This window comes from Furipterus horrens, unplaced genomic scaffold (genome assembly GCF_987537825.1).
Source record: "Furipterus horrens unplaced genomic scaffold, mFurHor1.1.pri manual_scaffold_7, whole genome shotgun sequence".
NCBI classification, from domain to species: domain Eukaryota; kingdom Metazoa; phylum Chordata; class Mammalia; order Chiroptera; family Furipteridae; genus Furipterus; species Furipterus horrens.
This window is the reverse complement of record NW_028327177.1, coordinates 113,829,131-113,856,351: the sequence shown is the minus strand read 5'-3', so window position 1 is coordinate 113,856,351 and position 27,221 is coordinate 113,829,131. Positions and strand designations below refer to the sequence as shown.

General features: G+C 37.8%; 1 protein-coding gene across 2 annotated transcripts in view; it reads right to left on the bottom strand.

Moving 5' to 3' along the window:
• Positions 1-6,075: 6,075 nt before the first annotated feature.
• Positions 6,076-27,221, bottom strand: part of RYK (receptor like tyrosine kinase) — an 86,119-nt gene continuing 64,973 nt past the window's right edge. For both annotated transcript variants that reach the window (XM_090284318.1, XM_090284319.1), the window contains exons 12-15: positions 24,056-24,165; positions 23,733-23,892; positions 7,459-7,595; positions 6,076-6,522 (exon numbers count right to left, since the gene is read on the bottom strand). In XM_090284318.1, the coding sequence (XP_090140444.1) occupies positions 6,411-6,522; positions 7,459-7,595; positions 23,733-23,892; positions 24,056-24,165 (519 nt within the window). In that variant the 3' untranslated portion in view covers positions 6,076-6,410. The remainder of the gene's footprint in view (positions 6,523-7,458; positions 7,596-23,732; positions 23,893-24,055; positions 24,166-27,221) is intronic.

Sequence of the window (27,221 nt, the reverse complement as noted above, 5' to 3'; positions counted from 1 at the left end):
CCTTTTAGTTCTAAGATGCAATGCTATGCTAAGGTGACTTTAAGGAAAAATAAAACAATTTAATAGCTACTTTTAAATCATATTATATTGTTTAAATGAACTTGAAATATCACATCCTGTGGAAAGAGAATGAGATTCCTTTATGAGGGACATATGATACACGAGCCAGACAGTCAGGCTGGCAACAAAGGGATGCTAAGGAGCAGGAAGACACTCCAAGTGGCCAGAGAAAGGCCCTCAGGTGGAGCCAGGGCCAGGTTTCCCTGAAGCCCAGTAGCGCCAGGCTGCAGCCTCCCGTCTCTTCCTTTTCCTGCCTTCCCAGAAGGGGCAAGAGGGACACTAGGGAATACTTAACACAAGACAAGCATCTGCTTAGCAGATCAAGAATGTCCGTCAGGTTAAATAAAGCTGCCCTTCTTTCTGCTAAGTCATTTGTGGGTCTTTCTCAGGAAGAACAAAATAAGAGCAAAGGCCAGAGGGACACTGCCTAGAGATTCCAACACAAAACTTAAACTACAGGATTATCAAGGCATTGGACTTCCTGAGGAAGAGATTAAGGTCAAGTCAAACCCATTTAGCCTGAGCAGAGTCAAAGGAACTTTATTCAGAATATTAAATAACCCTGCTGTTTTTCTGGAGCCAGGACCCATGACCTCAAGTCTACCTGAGTCTTCTGTTCTTTGAGTTTTGTAGACAAATTTTAAGGTGTTCTTTGAATGTATATTAAGTAATGCTGAGCCAAATAATTTCAATTAAAAAATTAACAAACCTTACATGAGAGCAAACATTGTCTAAATAAAGGTATATAAAATATAGTCCAATAAATTCAGGCGATCTAGTAATAAATGAATAAATAGATGTTTGCTTAAGCTTTTAAAAAAATTCTCACCCTAGGACATTTTCATTGCTTTTAGAGAGGAAAAGAGAGAGGAAGGGAAAGAGAAACATCGACTGGATGCCTCCCGTATGTTCCTGGACCTCGGATTGTATGCACCTGGACTGGGGATAGAATTCACAACCCAGGCATCTGCCGACAGGGAACCAAACCTGTAACTCTTCAGCCATGGGATGATGCTCCAACCACTGTGCTCAGGCAGGAGGAGTGAACTAGAGGAGAAGCAGGAGGTGAGGAGGTGAAACTGCAGAAATGATTGGAGACTGCACCCAGAAGTTCTCATTCTACCCTGAAGGCTTTGGGAAAACTGCTTAAGAGTTTCAAGCAGGGCCGGCAGCTCCGTTTTGGGGAGCATTACTCTGACAGAAGCTGGATGGATGAAGGGCCAAGGCCAGTTAGGCAGTTAAGAGGCAAGGGGGCAAAAGATGGCAGCCAGCAAGATGACCATGATGGGTCATCTCGATGGGTTAGTCAACACAACAGATTTTCATACAGTGGGAACGTTTGAAGTTTTGTATACCTCGCCCTCACATTATTTCCCCATTAAAAATATAACCCAAACTGTTACAGAAACAGGGGAGTCCAAAAATCCCCAGAGTTTGCTGCTGGGGGATGGGGAGAAGTAAGCAGCTTTTCAAATGCTTCCACATGCCTGAGGCTGGTGGCTACTGTCTTTCTTATGCAAATGGCTTTAATGCATCCAAAGCCTCAGGCAGATGGGAGGAGTCTTGAACCAGGGGACGGTATGGAAAGCACACAGAGCCTACGTAAGGGTCTGTGAATGGTCAGAACTGTTTGCAACGCCCACTGCGTCAGATGACGCAGTCAGGGATATATAAGGAGCTGCAGACATTTTAGACTCAGACTCTCTCTGGCGCTCGGACTCTCTCTGGCTCTGGCTCGTGCTCTCACTCTGGGACTCTCGCTCTCTGGCTCGCGCTCTCGCTCTGGCGCTCTGACTCGAACTCTCTCAGATGCTCCCTCTGAGACTCTCTCAGACTCTCTCAGACTCTCGCTCTCGCTCTGGCACTCTGGGACTCTCTCTGGCTCTCACTCGTGCTCTCACTCTGACTCTCTGACTCTCTCAAGCTCTCGTTCAGGCTCTGGCTCTCACTGGCGCTCTGGCTCTGGCTCGCGAGCTCTCTCGCACGCTTGCTCTCGGGGTCTCGCTCTCGCTCTCGAGTGCTCCCTCCACGTGGCTTGGTGAAGGGGCCTTCTCCATGTGGCTTGGAGAAGGGGTCTCCAGGCTGCTTTAAGAGGCTCTCGCCATGCGGTTTTGAGGAGGAGAGGAGATCTGCGCAGTTTGCAGGAAGAAGACAGTTTTGCAAGGAGGCTGAGAATCCAGGTGATCCTGCATTGAGAGCTGGAGGGCACCACAGCACAGAAAGGACCTCCCCAATCAGGATTGAATGATTGGCAGCTGCTGGTAAAACTGAACTGTGTTTGGAAAGTAGGGAAACGGTTTCTGTGACTTCCCTAAAACTAGCCTGGTTTGGAAGGGGGGGGGAGGCAAGGATATGTGTTTGTGGGTGTTTTAAAGAGCATAAGACTTAATAACAGAAATCCGCAAGTAACTAAATCTATATAACTGTTAAATAAACAATTCTTTTTTTCTTTTCACTAAACTCTGGTATTGAGAGTTATAATTTTGGCGGCGGGCAATCGGGCCCCTAACTAAAGAGCCCGTGGGTTTGTTTTCAACTGGAGCAGCCCAGGGGTTCTGTAACATTACCACAACCCAAAGGGGCGTAGAGTGGAAAGGCCTTCATGCTTGTGGACCAAACAGCAAGAAAGAAGTGTGCTCTACACTCCAAAGGGATTTTTCTCCCTCTGTTGCATCATTCCCATTGGCCCGTGAAACATTTTCTGGGATCTGTGTCTTCATCTGGAAAACAACCATGCACTCCTCCCTGCCCTCCACCCTCAACCAAAAAAACAAAACAAAACCCAAAGCTTCTTTGATCTTCTCTAGTTACTGCTCCATTTCCCTTCACAGTGAAACTTTTCAACAGCGCTGACTACATACAGTAGGATCTCCACCTTCCCACCTTGTGTTCATACCTGCACTTGGTCCGATCCCTACTAATGTTGTCAATACTTTTCATGAGGCCAAGTCCCACACAGAATTCCTTCTCCATTTGGGAACATGTTCTTCTCTGGGATTCCATGACACCTCATTTTCCTGTTTTGGTTATTGCTTTTTTCCAACTACAGTGGCTTCTTCTCATTCTTTTTTGGTATCTCTTCTTACTTTACTGGGCCGTTAAATGCTGGCGTACTTAGGACTATCTGAGGACCTTCTCTCCATCTATACCATCTCCTGAAGCAAGTTCATCCAGTACCATGGCTTTACATATAGTCTATGGGTTACACTCCTATATTTATATGTTCAATGAAACCTCTTCCCAGAGCTACAGACTCTCATTTATCTACTCAAAATAGTCATTTAGATGACCAATTGGCAACTCAAACACCCTGTAACAAATTACTGATCCTTCTGCCACAGCAAAATCCCATTCTCCCAGATTTTTTTCCATCTCACTATGTAGTCTGGCCATATAATCAGATGCTCAAGCCCCAAACAAACTAGTCATTCCTGATCACTCTTTCCTTCTCCACCCCCTCCAACACCCCATGGCTCCAGGTCTTGCCTGTTATGTTCTAAACATATTTCCAATCTGCCCCTTCCAGTCTCCCAAACCATTATCTTTTCTTTCCTAAACTACGCAATAGTTTTTTTAAAGTCTCATTACTTTCATCTTTGCCTCCTGACAATGCAGTCTTCACTTTGGCATAATCTTTCTTAAATGGTAAATCAGATCATGTCAATCAACCCCTTACTGAAAAAAAAAATCCTTGAATGAAAAACCATTGTATGTGGAAAAAAATATAAATGGGTCCCATGGCTTACAAGGCCCTGCTGTCTGTTCCCCTGTCTCTAAGGCCTCATGTGGAACCCTCCCTTCCCTAACTGCACTCTAGGCCACACCAACCTCTGTTGTCTCCTGCCGGCAGCAACAGCTAGAGGGTAAACAGGAAGGGCTGAGCCTGGAGGCAAGCTTGTTCCTGCTTTGAGATCTCTGCAATTATGTCCCTACTCATAGCTGCTTTCTTGTCATTCAGATCTCTTTTCAAATGCCACCTGCTTAGAGAAGACTGGCTAAATACTACATCTAAAGTTATTCTCTATGATACCACTCTCTCTTTTTTTCATAGCACTTACCAAAATCTTGTGTTCATTATCTGCTTCTTTTAATGAGAATATAAGACCTAGAAAGGGAAGAACTTCATCTGTCTTGTTCCCTGCATATCTTGAGAACGAAATATACAGTGGGCATGCATTACTGTATATACTGAATAAACAGCGCAACCCTCCTTGTTTCTACAAATAAAATATTCTTATAATAGGGGTGTTAGAAGACAGGATAGAATATAATACACCTCTAGGTGACTAGAGCCAGCTTATAATAGCACATCGGTGCTTTGTCAATTTGCTTTTTTCCTACAGAAATAATATTTTCTGCAAAGTCTACTCAGTAACATTCATAATCTACAACAAAGCAACTGGAAGAAGACCAGCCATGGAGATCTTATAACTGCTCCTTTCTTCCCAAGTAGCTCGGCAAGAAAAATCTTTTTAAACTCTTAAAACACGTACTATAAAACCAATATACATACATAAAACAGCTTACAAACACAAAGTGATAAGGTTAGAGGCATGAGCGTACCTCTTACTACTTGCTAATTTGGGATAGAAGTCAGTTGTCAGTAGTTTTTCTTCTGAATTGACCTTGTACATAGAATGTGATTTCTAAACATTATGCTACCTGAACACAAACAAGAATGCACTGAATGTTGGAAGGGATGCTTGAGTTGTGCAGAATCCTTAGTGTTAATCAGTACTGGTTGACTGAATGTCTTCTAAGTCTGTAACTTAAAAACAGTTCAAAAAGCTTTTTAAAAACCAGCTAATCAGGGGGCTGAGTACTTCATAAAATCAAAGAACCAGTGTTAATAAATAGGACATAGAAAAATCATGCTCTTGGACTGCTTATGGCAGAGCATGTACTGTGTGAGCTGTTTTTCCAGATGTGCTAATTCATAAAGCTTCTTTAACGACAGGAAAAGCCTCCAGCTGCTAAGCACTCTCCCTTGCATACCTATGAGGATGGAAGCAGAGGGAGGCACCCTCAGGCCTACCTATCTAGGAGGCCCAGTCAACTCTGCATTAGGCCAACTATCAATATGACCAAGCATCAATACACACACACCCCTAATTTAATGCTTCTGGAGAGAAGTTTCAGTGCTGTAATACTTCTCTGTAATCATAATTCCAATTGTTTATTAGAACCTGGAGGCCAAGCAGAGTTAGCTGTAATTGCATTAGGGACTAGGGGCCTGAGTGAAATAAAACATGGTATCTATCTGTTGCATGTTCAAAGACTTACCAGACACAATCAATCACTGATCAGAAATGATCTTTTCAATACTGCCATAATATAAAACAAATCTTTTAATTTTTCAAGTGTTTTAAAAGACAGTTGTATACTTAAGCCATCCTTGAAGACAAGCACAAAACTTACCAGTTTATATTTTTTAACCCACAACAACTCAAGCACCCATTCTGTGCATAGCACTATTCTAGGTGCAATAAAAGGGATTCTTAACCTTGGAAACTTGATTTCACTTCCTGAAGTTGTATTATCACCTTTTCCAGAGAGTAAAAATAAGTAAATCCCCATTCTTTATTACTGACCTGCCCCGAAACCCACCTCTGGCCCACAGAAAAGTTAATTTCTGCCAAATTTAAGATGTTTCAATGATTTCAACTCCTATTTCATCAAAAGTGAAAAAGCAGAACTTCTTTTCATTAAAAAATAAAGAACAATATTCCATGAAAGGGCTATTTCTGTTTCTAATAAGTATTTTTTAATTTGTTTTTTTTCATTCTAGCTTTTAAGTTTTCTTTCTCCAATATTGCCTTTTCCTGTATAAGGCAAACCAGACAACTTTTTATGCTGTTTTTCTTTTCCTAAGAAAAAGTACTGCATCTTGAAGACAAACCATTCTCTACACTAGTGATGAATATTTTAAAAACTTTAAAGGTGAACCACCTACATTACCTTGATAAAGTAAGAAATAAAAAGCAATTGTCACTAAGATTTAAGCTATTCCAAGTGTTTAAACAATTTTTAAAACTGTTTATTTATTTTTGTAAGAATGTACCCCTAGTCCAAAGTTACTATGTTTTAAAATTTTTTGGCCAAAAAATTTACAAAAACCTTTTCAGTTCAACCTAATAAAAGTGATATCTAGAAAATAGTCCACATTATTGTAGGTCTTAAAAGTTCAGATTCTAAAGCATTCCTAAGGCACGGTGTTCTGGAAGACAAATGTGCTTCTGCTGGCATGGCGTGGCGTGGCGTGGCGTGATGGATGAAGCGTCCAAGACTGGCTCCCAGCGAGCCCTGACAGGCACCTTCTTCCTGGATGCGGTGGGACTGTGACAGGAGAGTCAAACATAGGCCCCCAGGGCCGCATGGAACTCTGTGAGACACTGTACCAGCTGCTGGAACTTGGGCCTCTCCTCTGGATCTAAGGCCCAGCAGCAAGCCATCACAGCAAATCTGGAGAGTGACAAAAACAGGAAATTTGGCTAGTGACAATACAGTACTCGAAAATTTTAGTCAATTTGATGCCAGTTATGTGCCTACATGTGGGTGTGGAGAGGATGACATATTCAATATCAATCAATATTACTATGTGTTGGCAGTTCTAAAATGAAAAGAAGTTAAAACGAGTTATCTGGATTTTACATGTGGATTTCAGTTCTTCATGAGGGCACATCAAAATGTATCAGCAAATACAGCGAGTTCATGTAAATGCCTCTGTTATCCTGTATTTAAGTTCTGAGAGAAAGAACTTGGAGGAAGAGAAAGCTTTATCTACACTCTAAGAACCTTGGATCTACAGTAAAACCAGCGCAAAAGCTGTCACCTTGTCATGGTTTAGAAACCCTCAGGGATTCCAGAACTGAGACCATACTTGCCTGTGCACTCCATCACCCCTGTCTAGCCTCCTGCCCACCTCAATCCCATTATGTGGGAAGATAAGCTACATCATGAAAGCAGGAAACAGGAACCATCTCACTTGCTAGCTCAAAACATCTTCCTTGTATGTATATCAGTGGACACCAACAGCCACGGCAAGATGACAACAAGAAAGGCTTTTTATAACTAAGTATGTCCTTAAGGCTCTATAAATAAAAGTCTGTCCTCACTCTACAAAGAATAACTCACATAATATTCAGTGTTTTCTCACTGTGTATATCAGTCTATTGGCTTAGATTAAGTACTACAAATATAAAATGCAAAAAGTCCTAGTGCCAAATGCATTAAAGAGTGAACGAGTCTGGCTGACTTTACGGTTCTCTAGAAGAATCTAACTCAAATCCAAAGAATCATTATTTTCAGAAGGGAAGTCTCTGGACACCTGCTCTTTTTCTTTTATCCCAACATTATAAAAGGAATGCAACCAATGTCCTCAAGCTCAGAAAAACTTACAGTTCATCAGGACAATTGATAGGCTGGGCTATTCGGTAGCCATCTTTCAGGTACGCGGCCATTTCAAAGGGGTCGATGTCCACATAGGGCGTTTGGCCCAGCGTCATGAGCTCCCACAGTGTCACACCGAAGGCCCACTGAGGAGAAGAGCAGCAACACAGGGGGACATATTTAAAACAGTTGTCAGAGTACTGCTGCCTATGGCCAGGTATGAACCAAAAAGAGCAGATCAGCCAACTCTTAAGGGAAGTAAAATATTATCTATAAAAGTAAGTCAACAATCCCCAGTTAGTTTATCTTGCTGGGAGAGAAAAAAGCATTTTTTTTTTATATTATCATTTTTTAATCCTCATCCGAGGATATGTTCATTGATCTTAGAGAGAGAGAGAAACATTGATGCGAGAGAGAAACATCAACTGGTTGCCTCCCGTACACTCTGCAACCAGGGATGAACCCACAGCCTAGGTACGTGTCCTGACCAGGGACTGATTTGATGTATGGGATGATGCTTTGACCAAATGAGCCACCTGGCCAAGATGAGAAGAAAGTTTTTTAATGAATGCATTTTTTAATATGAATATTGTTAATGTATATTCTAAAATAATTATATGCATTGGAAAGAATTGTTTTTACTGTTGATTATTCTAAGTCCCGACCACCCAAAACTGTTATAGATTTTCTAATATGAAAATTTGTTACTTAAATACTGTAGCTTATATGCACAACTGAGAAGTGGAAAATGAATGGAACTTTACCCTAATTGTAGGGAAAAGCATCCTGAACAAGCAAAATATGCAAATTATGTTAAATATAAGATGTCAGATATTTATTATATTCAAATAATTTAAATTAACAGGTGAAAGTATCCTCAGAAAACATCTTTCAACCCTGCTTAAAAGATCAGATTTATTTAAAAGCAACATGTGAGCTACTGGTAGAAACAGCAACCATGAGCAACGGTGCTCATTCCTGGTCCAACCTGGTTCCCAGAGTGTGTGGAGGGCAGGCACTGTGTCTACACACAGAGATGTGGCCACACGTGAACTCCAGGGTCAGAAAGGAGGTTCACAGGAGGATACCTGTGTACCATGGTGTCATGTTTATGAGTCCTTTCACATTCTAGACCTTTTGCATTTTTATCTCACTTCATTTTCACAACAAACTATGAGAATCACTGACTACCTGATTTTACAGGTGCTCAGAGAATTTGCCGCCCCCCCCAAATTTTTGAGGAAGTGAAGGAGAAAAAATAGAAAAAAAGAAAAAAACCACAAGGCAAAAACAAGCCTCTTTATAAAATATAAGCACAGTACATTATGTTTTGTTATTATTTTTCAATAATGTAATCCAGAAATGCTCCGTAAAATATACAGATTTTTTAAAAAGCCTTATATTAATGAATAGCTTTATTTCTTTTCATAGTCTATGTAAATAAAAAAACAATGGAATAATATCTTATAGAATATTTTCAAAACTGCTAATGGAGAATGCTATACCAGACCAAAATATACTTCAACAGTGAAAGCAACGTGTAGTTTCTCAGACAAAGCAAAGCGGAGAGAATGGCACCAGCAGGCCTTAAACTGCAAGGGACACAAGAGCAGTTCTTCATGTGGAAAGAAAAGATACCAGATGGCAACTTGGACCTACACAAAGAATGAAGAGTTCTGAAAACATGAGTAACAACTAGGTATTTTTTCCTCATGTAAAAATTTCCTTACTAGATTGTTTAAAGCAAAAACAGCAACAATACACAATGTATTCCCACAATAGCACTAAAGATGGAAGAGGATGTGTAAAAATATTACATTGCAAGCTGCTTATATTAAAAATGAAGTGGCACTATATTATTTCAAAGTAGAAGTCTGTACTGTAAACCCTAGAGTGGGTTTCCCAACCTCAGTCCTACTGATACTGTGGGATGGATACTTCTTTGTTGTGGGAGACTTTTGCACTCTAGGATGTTTATCAGCATCCCTGGCCTCTACCCACCAGAGGCCCCACGTTGTGATAAATGAAAATGCCTCCAGATACTGCCAAATGTCCCCTGGCGGGGGTGGGGGATAAACTGCTCCCAGCTGAGAACTGCTAAGGTAGACTGATCAAAGACATAAGAAGACACAAATTACCAATATCAGGAATGAAAGAGAAAATGTCATTACAAATCCTATAGACATCAAAAAGTATTATGATCAACTCAGCTTTATGTCAATAAATTTAATAACTTAAACAAATCCTTGAAATACACAAATTACCAAAACTAACACAAGAACAAACAGAAAATCTTTATAGCTCTATATCTATTAAAGAAATTGAGTTCTTAATTAAAAATCTTTCCATAAAAAACCATGCATCCAAACAGTCTCACTGGGTGAATTCTAACAGACTTGAAAGAAGAAAACAATAGCAATCTGTATTAGTTTCCTAGGGCTGCCACAATCCGGTACCACAAACTGGACATTTTCAACAATGGAATTTACTTTCTCACAGTTCTGCGGGCTAGAAGTCCGAGACCAAGATGCCAGCAGGGCTACGCCCCCCTCAGCGGCCTGTGGGAGCATCCTTCCCTGCCTGTTCCTACTGCTGGTGGCTTGCTGGCAATCCTCAGGGTTACCTGTTTTGCAGCTGCAACATGTCAATGCCTGCCTCTGTTCCCACGAGACATTCTCCCTCAAATGTCATGTCAGTGTCTCTTCTTATAAGGATATTAGGCATACTGGATTCAAGTCCACCCTAAATGAGTATGACTTCATCTTAACATTTTATCTGCAAGGACCCTATTTCCAAATGAGATCACATTCTGAGATTCTGAGGGTTAGGACTTCAATCTGTTTTGTGGGGTTGGGTGGGAGGGGGCGGTACACAATTCAATCTACAATACAACCTTACAGAAACCCTTTGGGAAGGGGGGGATCACTTTGCAACCCATTCTGAGGCCAGCATTACCCTAAATACCAAAACCAAAGAGCTCAGCATTTTGGAAGTTAGTATCTTTTTCATTAACAGTGACCACTGGGGAGGAACAATGCCCATCCTTGAGGGCTGTGCTTTTTGGTGGTGGTGGTTGGGGGCATGAGGAGGGGACAGGAAACAGATGGAGATGGATGTATGGATTTTAAATGTCCATAGATACAGAGCCTATTGGAATTCCCCTGAAACCTATTGGTTTAAGCGGAATGTTCTGTTCTGCTTAAAAATGAAAAATGATGTCAAATTAATAAAAGTTAAAGGACACTACTTGCTTACATACAGGTATTTGTCTACCTTAATACCTTACTCTCCGTGAACCTTAGTATTGACACTGAATAGTACATGTAACATTTACTTTTTAAAATAGTGTCCAATTTCCTTAGGGAAGGTAGTTCACTACATAGAACCCAAAGAAGTGAGACTGGTTAGAAGGCGTTTCCTACTCCTCCTTCATGAGACTGATTGTGGCAGAAGCTGTGGGGAAGGAATAATCAATCAAACCAGATTTTGGAGGGAGAAACAATGGGAAGTGGTAACAAATAAGACACTGCCACTTTGTACATGGGGAATAACTCCATCCACTGACAAGGGAGGAACATCCTAGCAACTTCAGACTATAAGGGACTTTCAGTCATGCTGGTGGTTTCTGAGACCTGGAGTATACCCAGGTACCATAACAGAACAATGAGTATAAACTAACTTTTAAAAATGACTTCTTTCACATTGTTTTGTCCACATTATTATCGCTGAGCATTCACCTAATGTTCTCATATTAAATATTGTAATGGTAATAATAAACACCAAATAAAGCCACAGGGTACACTGCAGTTTCATTTCCTTAAAAGCCAACAAGTGATTAATTACAGGTTGGCTCACCAACCCTTTAAAAAAAATTGAGACCAATACCACACGAATGATTTATGGAAAACTTGCTCTCTAAAGTCTTCTGATAACTGAACCATTTAGACAGACTTATTCTATAATTTCCTTTTGTTTGACGTCACTGGAAAGGGAGTGATAAGAAGGTCAAGTTGTTTTTTCCAGAGTTTGATAAAAGGCTGCTGCCACTGTTAGATAGAAGGGTCTCAAGATCTGGGCCATTCTTACTAAGTGCTATTCTTCCTAAATGTTAAGATGCAGCAGGGTATTTTGCAGATGAAGCTATAAACAGGATGAGCTGACAGGAACTCAACCAGATAAGTATAGCCAACTACAAAGGATAAATCAACACGCACTTGACCATACAGTGTATATAAGCAATGGCTAACTCTCCCTGCAAAGAGGCAGAGCTTTGGATATGAATCCCATCCTCTTTACTTGCTGCAAGTAAATAAAACTACCTTGTAAAAACCAGGAACCCCTTGAGTTGGGTAAGACTATGTCTTTTTTAAAGAACATTTAGAGAATGACAAATTCTATCATGTTATTCTTCTCCTCCCAACTTGTTATTTTATAGTTTCTTAACATATAGTATATAAGGCATTTTTTCACTAATGTATTCTGATGTGTCTTGTCAAAAACTGTATAAATAAAATTCTTTTTTTACTCTGTAATGTAATGTTAACTAATGTTGAGGGTATTAAGAGTTTTCCACTCTGCTACCTCAAAAACTTATAATGCAAGGCTGACCTAAGTATACTAGGTAGGATAAGAAAAAAATTTGTCCAATTTCCAATTATTTCATCTGGCCACAGTAAAAGCATAATTTCTGTTAATACTAGATACCTAACATCCTTTTCTCATGGAAATGGGTTCAGATCACCAAAGTGCAATTAATGGAATCTGGGCCAAGTGCTTTCCAAGCTTGACTGAGAAGAATCATGTTTGTTTCAAGTACAGATTCCCCAGTCCTATCCTAAAAGTTCTGAAGCCTGGAACAGAACTTTTCAGCAATAGTCCTAGCTGTGTCAGAAGATCTAGCAAATTTAGGAGCTGGTCTTAGGTATGTTAGCAGAGGTGGTCAGATAGCAAAGACTTTTAATTTTTATTGTAGTATGGCTGACATACAATGAACTTCCCATAAAGTGTTCAATTTGGTAAGTTCTGACATGTATACACCCTGAAACTACTGTCAAAATCAATAAACATATTCATCACCTCCAAAGATTCTTACTGCTCTAATCCTTTCCTCCCACCCCTACCACCTCCAAGTAACCATCTGCTTTCTGTCATTATAGTTTGTATTTTCTAAAATTATATATAAATGGAATCATTGAAACTGTACAGTTTTTTTTTGCCTTGCTTCTTTCACTCAGAATAACAATTCTGAGATTTATCCATGGTGTACGTACAATGTTTCAACAGTTCATCCCTTTTCATTGTTGAATCGTAGACCATTGTATGAACACAGCAATTTGTTTGCCCATTTACCTGTTGATGGACATCTGAATTATTTCCAGGTTCAGCTACTAAAAATAAAGCCACTGTGAACATTCGCGTACAAGTATTGGTAAGGACACACATTTTCATTAATGTACCAATAAAATGACTGGATATGGTACATATATGTTTAACTTTTTAAAAAAATGCCAAACTGTTTGCCAAAGTGAATGTACCATATTAGATTTCCACCAGCAGTGTGAGAGAGCTTATACTCCCTTCATAGCCTTGCAAACACATCATTCACTCTTTTCAATTTCAGTCATACTAAGGGGTGTGTAATGGTATTTCACTGTGGCTTCAGTTTGCATTTTCCTAATGACTAAGGATGTTGACTATATTTTCCTGTGCTTATTTGCCATTTGTATACTTTTGCTGGTGAAATGTCTGTTCAAATACTTAGCCCATTTTTATACTGGGTTGCTTTTTTAATACTGAGTTTTGAGAGTTCTTTTTATAAATTCTGCCCATACGTCTTTTATCAGATATGTGTCTACAAATATTTTCTCCAAATGTAACTTGTCTTTTCATTCTCTTAATACTGTATTTCAAAAAGCACAAATTTTAAATTTTGGTAAAGTCTAACTGGTTCTTTTATAGGTTTGGGGTCTTATCTTTGAAGTCTTTGTTTAACACAAAGTCTAAAGATTTCCTTCTATGTTCTCTTCCTGAGATTTTAGTTTTTACATTTGCTCTGTAGTCTATTTTGAGTTTATTTTTGTGTGTGGAGCAAGGAATGAACTGAAGTTCATTTTTCTGTAGCTGGATATCCAATAGCTCCAGAACTGTGCATTTACAAGACAATCCTTTCTCCACTGAACTGCCTTGGTACTTTTGTTGCTAATATAAATTAGTTGTCCATAGGTATGTGAGTCAATTTTTAGATGCTCTATTCTAAATATTCTATTGGTCTACCTGTCTAACTTAATGCCAACACCACACTGTCCTGGTTACTGTAATTTGAAATCAGACCTCCAACTTTGTTCTCTTCCCAAGTAGTTTTGGCTATTCCAGGTCCTTTGTATGTTCATATGAATTTCAGACTCAACCTGGTAATTTCTATCAAGAAAGTCAATCGATAAATAAAAAACCTACAAAGATTTTCTTTGGGACTGTAATTAAATCTATAGATCAACTTGGAGAGAATGAATATCTTAAATATTGAGTTTTCTAACCAGTAAACAAGGTATACCTCTCCGTTTATACAGGTCTTTAATTTCTCTCAAGAATGTTTGATAGTTTTCCAGGACAGAATTTTCTCAAAAAGTTAAAAACAGAACTGCCTTTTGACCCAGAGATTACACTACTGGGAATAAACCCTAAGAATCTTGACACACCAATTCAAAAGAACCTATGCACCCCTATGCTCATAGCAGCGCTATTTACAATAGCCAAGTGCTGGAAACAGCCCATGTGACCATCAGTAGATGAATGGATCAAAAAACTGTGGTACATTTACACAATGGAATATACTATGCAGCAAAAAGAAAGAAGAAATTCCTACCTTTGGCAACAGCATGGATGGAACTGGAGAATATTAGAAGTGAAATAAGCCAGTCAGTGGAAGACAAATACCATATGATCTCACTTATAAAAGGAAACTAATGAAAAAAAACTAATGAACCAAATAGAACCAGAGGCATGGAAACATGGAAGAGGCTGACAATGGCCAGCAGGGAAGAGGAAGGGGGATAATGGTGGAAAGAAGGGGAAGGGACTAGTCAAAGAACATGTGTGAATGACCCATGGACATGGACAATGGAGACTGGAAGCAGGATGATGTGGGCTGGGCAGAGGAAGGTAAAGGGGGGGAAATTGGGACAATTGTAATAGAATAACAAAAAAGATTTTAAAAAAATGTTTTATAGTTTTCATTGTATAGGTCTTCACATGTTTTATCAAGTATATTCCTAAGAATTTAATACTTTTGATGTTTTTATGGTTTAAAAAAACTAACTTTAATTTATAATTTCTCATTATTAGAGTATAAAAATATAATTGATTGTTGTACATTGTATCCTGTAATCTTCATAAATTGATTTGTTAGTTTTGGTAGCTATTTTATATATCACACTGGAATTTCCTCACAGATGATCATAGCCACAAATAGTTATTTTTTCCTATCCAATATTTTATTGCCTTTTATTTACTTCTCTTGCCTTAGTGCACTGGCTGAAACCTCAAGTACAATACTGAAGAGGAGTGATGTGAGTGTGTGTCCTTCTTGTTTCTGTTACTAAAGAGAATTAAGTCTTTTAGCATTAAGTATGATGTTAGCTATAGGTTTTGGGTTTTGTAGATGCCTTTTATCAGATGAGGAAGTTCTCTTCTATTCCTAGACTGCTAGCAATATTTATTAGTAATAAATTTTGAATTTTCTTCTAATACTTTTCTGCATCTATTAAGATTATATGTGTTTTTTTGTTTTGTTTTGTTTTTTTAGTATGTTAACAGTAAATTGTGTTTGATTTTCAAATGGAAAAACAAACTTGTATTCTTGGGATAAAACCTATGTGGTCATATTATTATTTTTTAAATATATTTTTGGATTCTACTTGTTAAACTTTAGGTTAACATTTTTGAATCTATGCTCATGAGGAATAATGAGCTGATCTTTCTCTGGTGTTGTTTCAGGTAACACTGATCTTCTAAAATGAATTAGAAAGTATTCTCTCCTCAATTTTCTGAAAATTGTGTTGAGTTTGTATTATTTCTTCCTGAAATGTTTGAAGGTACTCAGCAGTGCCCTAGAATTCACTATGGACCTAGAGTTTTCTTTTAGGAGAGGCTTTTAACTAAAAATTCAATGTCTTGAACATATATAGGGCTATTCTGATCATCCACTCCTAATGAGCTTTGAAAGTTCTTACCTTCCAAAGAATCTGTCCATTTCACCTAAGTGTCCAAATTTATTGGGAAATAGTTGTTCATAATATTTTACTACTTAATACCTGTGAGAATCTATAACTGATGTTATATCTCATTCATTATATTATTAATTTGCAATTTTTTCCTGCCTGACAAGAGGTTCATCATTAATGATATACTCAAAGAGTTTAGCATTGGTTTCACTGATTTTCTCTATTGTTTTTCTGTTTCACATTTCACTGACTTCTTATCTTTATTATTTCCTTTCATCTACTCACTTGGGGTTTAATTCGTTCTTTTTCTGATTTCTTAGGATGAAAACTAAGGTCACTAATTTGAGACTTTTCTTCTTTTCTAATATTGATATTTAATAGTATATATGTCCTCCTTGAGCATCATCCCAACATTTCTGAGATGGGATTTATTCAATTTTAAATACTTTATAATTTCCCTTTGGCCTTCTTCTCTGACACATGCATTATCTGGAAGTGTCTAGCTTCTAAATATTTGGGGATTTTCTAGATTCTTATTTTTGATTTTTAAATTAATTACATTGTGTTCAAAAACCCTACTTTGTATGAATTAAATCCTTTTAAGTTTATTGACTTGTTTCATGGCCCAGAATGTGGTCTAGCTTAGTAAATATTCCAATTTGGAAAGAATATGGGTTCCACTGTTGTTGGAATTGAGTGTTCTGTAATTGTTAATTAGATCAAGTTGGTTGATATGGTCATTCAACTTACTGATTTTCTATTTGATCAGTTACTGAGAGAGGGGCATTGAAATATTCTCAATTATCTTTTAAAAAGATTTATATAATAAGAAAAAACCTTATGTATTGCCCTTGCAGTTACCATTTCTGGTGCCCTTTGTTCCTTTGTGTAGATCGATGTTTCTATATGGTATCATTGGTTCCTAAAGGATTTCCTCTAACATTTTTTGTAGTGTGGATCTGCTGAGGATGAATTCTTTTAACTATTGTATTTCTGAAAAAGTCAGTATTTCTCCTTCATTTCTGAAAGGTATTTTTCCTGGGCATAAAATTCTACATTCATAGTTTTTTATTATGGTAATTTATTACTTACTTACTTATTTATTCATTTATTTATAGAGAGAGAGGAAGGGGGAGAGACAGAAACATTGATTTGTTGTTCTACTTATTTATACATTTCTTTGGTTGTTTCTTGTATGTGCCCTGATTGGAGATCATACCTACAACCTTGGTGTATCAGGGCAATGCTCTAACCAACTGAGCTACCTAGTCAGGGCCTCTTAAAGTATGTACTTTAAAGATGTTGCTTCCCTGTCTTCTGCCTTGCATTGCTTGCAATGAGAAATTTGCTGTAATCCTTTCCTTGGCTCCTTTGTTAAATATATTAACAGGTTTTGTTTTGGCAATTTGGCAGGAGGGCAGGGGGCTGCTTTTAAGATTTTTCTCTTCATACTAGTAACCTCTTAATAATTCTTCAATGTTAACTGTTATCTAAGAATCTTAATACTTCTCCAGATTTATGACTGTGTCATGTATTTTTAAATTCCAGCTAAATAAATGTACCCAGATGTACAATGACTATATATAAAATGCACTGATTGCATCAGGTATCAAACTTAGCACATGTTGCTAACTTAACATCAAAAATCAGCTCTCTTTAAGCATACAGTCTCATATATAACTGAAAAGAGACTACTTATGCTATAAATCTGTCCTAGAATCTGTGACTATGAAGTCAGAAGAGCCAATATTGGATGCCTACAGGCTATCATACATTTCTGCTATTTATGCCACTTTCCTTCATCACTGTACAAGATGCTTAGACATTGCTCCACCAGGACACTGGGTCTATTTGAAGGGAATGTTAATCTAGAAGGAAGGATAGGAATGTTATTTAACAAGATCTCTTAAGGAAAATATCTATTCTTAGGGAGAGCCAAACACAGGAAATACATCAAGGGCAACTACTCAATCAAAGAAAATAGCAACCAGTCACCTCTGAAAATATATTAACTGTTCCTGAAATAAACCCATTTATTCCTCATTCTCAGGAAATATTAGGAGTATTAAAACAATACTATTAAATAAAACTAAACAATATCTTCCTAATATTAAACTTTAAATCTCTATTTCCTAATGTCGAATGATACTGTCACCTCTCTAGATTTTTCTTAATGTCTTTATATCAATTCCTCTTAATGTGAATTTAATATTAAATAGTAAGTCTTAAAATTGTTGATGTGTACAATCTGCAACCACAATAGAAACAAACACTAGGCTTCTAAGCATTATTCTAAAATTAATAAGAAATAAAGTAAAAAGTTTTCTATACTTTTAAAAATAATAAGCATTCTCTGAAAACTATAGCTTTGTCTTTGATACTAGAGTAGTTCAGAAAACCACTCTTCATGGGTATGCTATGAATGTGAGTTTCTGCTGCTCAAGTCTGCTCAGGGTGTGGCAAGGACTTTCCATGGGACTGGGCAATCACAAGTAATAAGAAGCATTCTGCTAATATATATACTATCTGCATAACTTTACAGATTTCCCTCCTTCTAGGTAATGTTTAATATTTACAAAATAAATAGCATAAAGGCACAGGAACACATTTTAATTTGTCCTGCACCCTAAAAACTGTTCAAATACCTTAAAAGATCTCCTCATGACCATAAATCACTGATAAGATTAGCATTAAAATCATTTCCTGGACTTGTTTTTCCCAAGAAAATGCTTTTTAAACACAATGTAAAACCATAAAGACAAGAAAACTAACAAGAAAGAAACTCTTAATTGTGCATTCTTGATAATTTAGTCTCTTAATACAAGGTAGTCTCTTAACAGAATTATGTTAGCTACTATAATTAGCTAAATAATTCAAAGAAGACATAAATCAAAAATTTATTTTCAAATAAAGGAAAAGAAAGTCACAAAAATAATCTATGCTGGTACTCACATTCTGATGGAAACAGAATAAAAACAATATCCAGAAATTCTTAAGAATGCCCATGCTGACGTCATCTTAAAATAATATTAGAAAGTGATTTATAACTAGTCAAATCTAGTTGTGCGTATTTCCTAAGTTCAACAGTTAAAAGCTAGTATTAACATTATAAGACTCTTGACATATTGAAATACTGGAGCTTTCTATTAAATATTGTGAAAACACAACCCAGAGATACAATTATTATTTATAAGATGGAAAAGATTAATATATTTCCAAACATATCATGTAAAGTTTTTAACTATAAAGAAATGCAAACATGTTAAGGGTCTTTTAAAGGACAAAGAAAATGTCCCCTCCAATTAATTAGCTGTTACATTTATACCTAAAATATGTATTTTACATGTGTAGAGACTGGTAGGAATGAGGTTATATTTTTAAGTCCAAAAGTAGAATGTTAGGATAGCTTTTAAACTCCCAACTCCATCCATAAATAAAAAGTGGGAACAGAGCACGGTCATGCATAGAAAAATTTTTTGAATTATTTTAAAATATATTTTCAATTTTCATTAATGCACAACATTATATTAGTTTCAGGTATATAACACAGTGATGTAACATCTATATACCTTATGATGTGATCACCACAATAAGTCTAGTAACCATCTGTCACCACAGTTATTACAATATTATTGATTATATTCCCTATGCTGTATATTACATCCCCAAAACATTTATAACTGGAAATTTGTACTTCTTAATTCCTTTCCCCTTTTCTACCCATCCCCCTGCCTCCCTCTGGGAACCACCAGTTTGTTCTCTATGAATTTGTTTCTTTTTCATTATTTTTTTCCATTTGTTTCACATTTTCAATACAAATGTTAAAAAGTAACCTTTAACATTTGCGCTTTAATGTAAGAATTCAAAAACTACTCAATCCCACAAAACTGAAAAGCAGGATTTTTACACTGAAAATCACCTCATAGACACAGGAAACAAAAGGGTGTTCCTATTCCTTTAAATATCAATTATCCAAGGCAAAAGGTCATTTTTTGGGGGGGGGGGATATATACGTATACACATACACATATATAATTTTAAAGGAAATGAATTTATAAGAATCTAAAGAAAAATATGATTTTTCAGGAGTTAAATCAGGACAGACGTAAATCAATGGGTATTCTCACTATCACATTCTAAGCACAGCTCCGAAGAACTTGTCTCACACAGACATTTCAATTAAGTTTATGTCAAAACATGTTAAAAGTAATTATGATTTTAAAGCAATTCTCCTGTTAATTTACTTACCATTAAGTTCATGATTTTTAAAAATAAAACTGTCAAATAATCAAGCAGCAAGAAGGTATTTGATATGACTACATTCTGACAGAAGGCAGATTCTTATATAAGATTTGTAGGTTGTTGCAAAATGTATAAAATATAATAACCACAAAATAACTGATTTTAAATATAACTTTGAAATATTTGCTTAACTAAACCATGTATCTTCAACATGGACTTTACCAGCTAATACAAGGCAGTGTACACAGCTGAAGAGATATAGGTCTCACTGCTTAGAATGTATCATTAACTATAGTCCCATTGATTGAAAGTGTATACCTAATTTAACTTTCACTCTGGAGTTCCTTTGAAATATTTGGTCATAAATGTTATAAAAATAATTTATATTAGTGCTTGAGTATAAACTGTAATACCTATATACAGAAATAAACAACTACATTAAATGAAGCAATGCATATTTGGGGGGCTTCCACTGTGCAAGCAAACAGCACTACTGGCCATCTTGCATACCCTTCTGAAATAATAGCTATCAATACTCCTTTGTGTAAGAGACTAACCAAACAATCCCCAGACTCTTGAGGTTACATGGCATACTTACAGATTGTCATCTAAGAAGTATCTTCCATTTCCTGCTCATTAGACTAGCTGTGGGTTTACCTCAACTGCCAACTAATTTCTACTAAGGCAACTGCAACTCTACTACATTTCAATGAGTAACAAAATCATAAATAGTTTAAATCAATCACTGAAAATTTTATTAACATCCCAAAGAGATGAGTGAATTAATCTTTTAAATAAACTATGGAATGAGATTTCTAAAAAAATATTAATACTTAATATTAAATACTTTCTGTATTCAAAAATGTTCATAAGTATTTTATTGAGTTGTACATTTGAAACTTGTATGGTTTTGCAAACCAATGTCATCCCAATAAATTCAATTAATACTAATAATATTTTATTAGTATTAATATTTTTTTGAGCAAAAAAAAACGTTCAGAAGTAGGGTTTTTCTACTAAAGCGGTAAATGTGAAAACGATATAGCTCTAACTCAACTGATACTGTTTTTTAAAACTATGTTCTAAAACCAAAGTTCAATCTACCCCTTTCTCCCATAAAAACAGCTTTGTTAAATGTAGAAACAGGTAAAGAATTCCAGCTACAATTCGTAACTTCAGAATAAAGATTTGGCAACCCTAAAAACAAGCACCGTCTTAAACAGGACAATTGGTCCTTACTATCATTCAATACGGCAGCTGTGTGTTGGCCTAAAATCAAACTCTGCTTTCCCTTTTTATATTATGAGGAAAATAAAAAACAAAAAAGCACCCCTCCCTGCTAAAGAAAAATTTCAGGTTTTCTTTAGGTAAGCATTAAAACCGTGCGCATATCTGTACTGTGTTACTTGAAATTTTAACTCCCTGACATTAATGTTAGAGAAGTTTTATTCTATTATGAAAGCTCTGAAAAAATCAACAGACGAGGCCTAGCTCCCTGCTGCTAGGACGGGAGAGTCTGGATGTGCCGCCCCAGTCATCCCTGAACACACCCATGTCTCTGCCTGGGAAAGGGTAGGGCAACAATGGAGCAAGTTTCCTTCCTCTGTTAACTCCTGCAGCTGCTCCTGAAGCAAAGCATCCCTTCCTCTCTCACTCATATTTACTCTGCCCATCTGACAAGTGTTAGATAAGTGTTTTTTTTTTCCCCAGAGAGTGGTTGATTTTACATTAAGTTAAAACAAAGTATTTTGAAGCTATGCACAATAGAAAACCTTAATTAATAGAAAAAAAGTAAAAAAACAATGCAAATAAATTATTCACCCACATCAAATGAACACATCTTATCAGGACACTTAGTACGTAATATAGGCACAACATACCGAATAGCTAACCTAGCTTCTGAAAAAGAAAAATGTTACTAGATTTTACTTAATAGAAGGTTTCTCCCTTATCAAATCATTCTCATTCCAAGGATTTTAAATAAAAGATAAACTTCAATATGGAAATCTTAAATAAGTTCAATTATTGAGCATAGTAAGTTGAATGGTGGCCCCAAAGATATGTCTGCATTTGAACCCTGAAACTTGTAAATATTACCTTAAATAGCAAAAGGTGTGATTAAGTTAAGGACCGTGAGAACAGAAGCTTATTCTAGATTATCTAGGTGGGTCCTGAATACAATCACATGTATCATTATGAGAGAGGCAGAGGGAGTTTTGAGAGACACACACACACATACAGAGGAGAAGGTGAAACGAACAGGAGCAGGGAGAGAGGCAGCCGCAAGCCAGGAAATGCCCACCGCCTCCAGAAGTGAGGAAGGTTTGCCTCTCGGAGCCCCTGGTGCAGCGGTTCTCACCCTGTGGATCATGACCCCTTTGGGGGTCGAACGACTCTTTCACAGGGGTCGTCTAAGACCATCGGAAAACGCATATATAATTACATATTGTTTTTGTGATTAATCACTATGCCTTAATTATGTTCAATTTGTAAAAATTAAAATGCACCCTGCATATCAGATATTTACATTATGATTCATAACAGTAGCAAAATTACAGTTATGAAGTAGCAACAAAAATAATTTTATGGTTGGGGGTCACCACAACATGAGGAACTGTATTAAAGGGTCGCAGCATTAGGAAGGTTGAGAACCACTGCTCTGGAGGAAGCACAGCCCTGCCTACATCTCTACTTCAAACATTTGGCTTCTAGAACTCAACCCTGAGAAGTGAAATCTCTGTTGCTGTAAACCACCAAGGCTGTTGTAACTTGTTACAGCAGCCACAGGGCACTAATGCCCTGAGGGAAAGAGTGTATTTAAAGGGTAATCCTTAAAGCACCCACACTTAGAAGTAAAAGGATTACTCCTTTTTACTGTAATAAAATACATTGAGACACAATATATGATGATATAGTAAGCACTTATTTTACAGTTGTAACTTTAAAGCAAATTATTCTATTAAGAGTTTACATGTAATACTAACATATCACCGAGGGATCATCCAGTGTTTGCAGTTAGCACAAAAATTTTGATGGAGGCTGCTCAGTTTATTCCACAGTCCCAATCCATCCCCAAATACTTCTTTATACCTATACGGTGAGTGTTATAAAAGCTACTTTTTGACCAAGAATATGTTCCCATAGCTCCCTGTACTTACATCGATCTTATCAGAAGTGTAACCTAATATCTGAATGTTCACTACAATAATAAAGTGCAGCAAGCAAGAGACAGGAAAATAAATTAATCTTTCAAATCATACCAAAAAGTGACAGAATTTAAAAACAATAAAAAATGTCTGCAAAATACTCATAAGTATATGTCACTTCTGAAATGATATACCACTATGTATAAGTATACCACTCACTATGTGATCTGCTCAAGTGGGCAGAACCACCCAGAAACAAAGGGGAGGCATTATGTTACACAGGCCACAATACTTAGAAGAGCTCATTTTAAAAAGAAAACAAGAAATCTTTATGATCCTGGAACCACTTGGTCATTCTGAGACTTCAATAAGAAAAGAAAAATGATCAAATACTATAACTTTTCTAAGCCTCAATGTCATCATGTCACCAACTTTAATATGTTAACAGTGCCCTTTCACAGGGTTACTGGGAGGACGAAGTGAGGTCACACACAATGCTGGGCCATGGTTTGGGTCACAGCTTCTCTCCATAAACTGGCTGACTGGGAGCTAACTACATTTGCTTTCTCAAGGAGAAATTTCAGGGAAAAGTTACTAGATCTTTTAACAAAGGAGATATCTTAAGCCAGAAAGCTTCATTTCCATTTTGTTGAAATCTGGGGGTTCGAGCACTTACCACATCACTAGCGCTGGAGAATTCATTATTGACCAGACTTTCCAGAGCCATCCATCGAACTGGCCTGTTTTCATTGTCGCCCAGACAGTGATAGTCCATGGGGAACAAGTCTCTGGAGAGGGCATTGTCTGTGATCTTAACTTGAAGTGTATCATCAATGCTGAAAAGTGAAGATATAAGTATTAAATGCAATCAGCGTATTTAAAAAATATGGGTCATGGTTACTCTTAAATACAACATAATTCCCACTGTGATTTCTGGAAAAAACCCAAATCCAAGGAACACTAAACATCAAATGATAGTGATGAGCCCATGGCACCTACACACAGTTCCTAGCAGCCAGGTCTTTGTGGATGACCTCCCTTCTGGCCAGATAGCTCATCCCACAGGCAATCTGAATAGCCATGTGTACCAGGTCTTGTTGAGATATTGCCTGTGATAACAGAAAATGACAATGTTAGCAGTTAGCACAGAAATTATGATGGCAGCTGCTTATTTTTATTCCATAATTCCACTCCATCCCAAAATACCTTTAATACCTACACACTTTTTAAAAAAGCTACATTTTAACCAAGAATATGTTCCTTGTACTCATATTTACTATAGCCTTTAGCATTCTGTAATTTAACATTTACTTCTTCTGTCATCTGTTAAGTATATCTCCCCAACATCCAGCACATACAGTACCTGCTTATAGGTGTCTGTTCAATGCTGAGTTCACAAGGTAATATTTCAAATGTGTATTACTCAATGACTAGTTCTTTTAAAATTTGTTTGTTGTATTTTATTGATTATGCTATTACAGTTGTCCTGATTTTCCCCTCTTTGCGCCCCCCTTACCCAGCACCCGCCACACCCTCAAGCAATCCCCCACCATTGTTCATGACCATGACTCATGCATACAAGTTCTTTGGCTCCTCCATTTCCTATACTGTACTTACATCCCCATGGCTAGTCTGTAACTACCTATTTGTACTTCTTGACCCATTTCCTCTTCACCCATTTCCCCCCAGCCCCCTCCCATCTGGCAACCATCACAATGCTCTCTGTACCCATTACTCTGTCTCTGTTCTTGTTTGCTTTGTTTTTTAGATTCAATTGTTGATAGATATGTATTTTTTGCCATTTTATTGTTCCCAGTTTTGATCTTCTTTTTCTTAATTAAGCCCCTTTAACATTTCATATAATAATGGTTTGGTAATGATAAACTCCTTTAGTTCTTTCTTGTCTGGGAAGCTCTTTATCTGCCCTTTGATTATAAATGACAGTTTTGCTGGGTAGAGCAATCTTGGCTGTAGGTGCCTGCATTTCATGATTTTGAATATTCCTTGCCAATCTCTTCTAGTCTGCAAAGTTTCTTTTCAGAAATCAGATGACAGTCATATGGGAACGTTCCCGTAGGTAACTAACTGCTTTTCTCTTGCTGCTGCCAAGAGTCTCTCTTTATCTTTAACCTTTGGCATTTTAATATGATGAGTCTTGGAGTGGGCCTCTTTGCACCCGTCTTGTTTTGGACTCTCTGTTCTTCCTGGACTTGCATGTCTATTCCCTTCACCAAATTAGGGAAGTTTTCTTTCATTATTTTTTCAAATAGATTTCCAATTTATTGCTCTTTCTCTTATACTTCTGGCACCTTTATGATGCAAGTGTTGGAATGCTTGAAGTTTTCCCAGAGGATCCTTACACTGTCCTCATTTTTTTAGACTTTTTTCTTCTTGTTGCTCCGATTGTTTGTTTTTTGCTTCCTTATGTTTCAAATCATTGATTTGATTATCAACTTAATCTGTTCTACTGTTGTCTCCCTGTAAACTGTTCTTTATTTCAATTAGCTTATCCTTCATTTCTGACTGGATCTTTTTTATGCTGTTGAAGTCCTCACTAAGTTCCTTGAGTATCTTTATAACCAGTGTTTTGAACTCTGCATCTGGTAGATTGTTTATCTCCATTTTGTTTAGTTCTTTTTCTGTAGTTTTGATCTGTTCTTTCGTTTGGGTCATGTTTCTTTGAATCTTCATTTGACAGCCTCCCTGTGTTTGTTTCTATGGATTAGGTAGAGCTGTTATGACACCCTATTTTGGTGGTGTGGCCTAATGTAGTAGATGTCCTGTAGGGTCCAATGGCTCAGCCTCCCCTATCACCCAAGCTGGGTACTCGAGGTGTGCCTTTCATGTGGGCTGAGTACACACTCCTCTTGTAGTTGAGCTTTGGTTACTGTTAGCTAATCAATGGGAGGGATTTACCCAGGCCACTCAGCTGCAAGGACTGGCTGTGACCACTGACCACCAATCTCTGCCCTCTGTGAAGGATCAGCTGTGCAGGGGCAGGGTGGCAGTGCTCTGACATGGTCTGTAGCTGTCTATTGGGTGCACTGGCCCTGGGGATTCCTGGGTGGTGCAGGCCAAGGTCAGCCCCCACCTGTGTTTTGCCCAGGGCCCCCCTGCCTGAGCTATAAAGCAATCTGCGATAGCTGCTACTTGTGCTGGGGTTAAAGATTTCTAGGCAAAGCCAAGCTGTGAATCTAAGCTGGCTGCTGCTAGTGCCATGCCTTGGGGCTCACTGAGGCCAGCTGTTGCTTGTTTGAGAGGATTTAGGAAGCTGTGAAACATGAGCCAAGACCAGCCATTCATGTGGAAAAGCAGCTTGGGTAGGCCCCTAAGTTGGGTGGAGCAGATCTCTGGGGATCTCCAGGTAGGTCATACAGTGTTAGCCAAGTTGATGTTGATGGAATCTCAGATATGGCACCAGCTTGCTGGCTCTGTGGGGGAAGGGTTTAGGAAACGAACAATGGCCTCTGCTCACCTTAATGCCAGACACTTCGGTTTCTCCCTGTATTCCTCTGATGTCTTCCAAGCTGCTATCCTGGTGCTGGAGCTCAGAGGGAGTTACTCTGAGTAGGTGACTCCATGAGTGAATTCTTTAAGATGAACTGCTTGGGGCTCCAGAAGTTTCTTCCAACGACTCAATTCCCACTGGTTTTTGCAGCCAGAAGTTGTGGGGACTTACCTTCCTGACACTGGAACCCTGGGCTGGGAGGCCTGGTGTGGGGCTGGGACTCCTTGTTCCTACAATATCCCTCCCGAATTTTTATACACCACACATGGATGACGGACCAGCCCACTCCGTGTCTGCACCCCTCCTACCAGTCTGGATGGATGTGGTTTCTTTAATTCTGTAGTTGTCAGACTTCCATTCAACTAGATTTATGATGGTTCTGAGGGATGGTTGTTCTATATTTTAGTTGTAATTTTGATGTGGTTGTGCAAAGAGGTGACTCGCGTCTACATACGCTATCATCTTGACCAGAAGTCTAAAATAGTTTTTATTCAGAAGTTATCCCCTATGGACCATTTTCAAAATAATATAAGCCTATAGCTCTCTGCAATGATGTGCTCCTCTGGAGCCAATATTATGAGTTGGGGAATGAAATTCTTCCCCAGGTGATGCAGGTGGGCTTCAGCACCCAACGTTCATTAGGGACCTGGTTTTAAT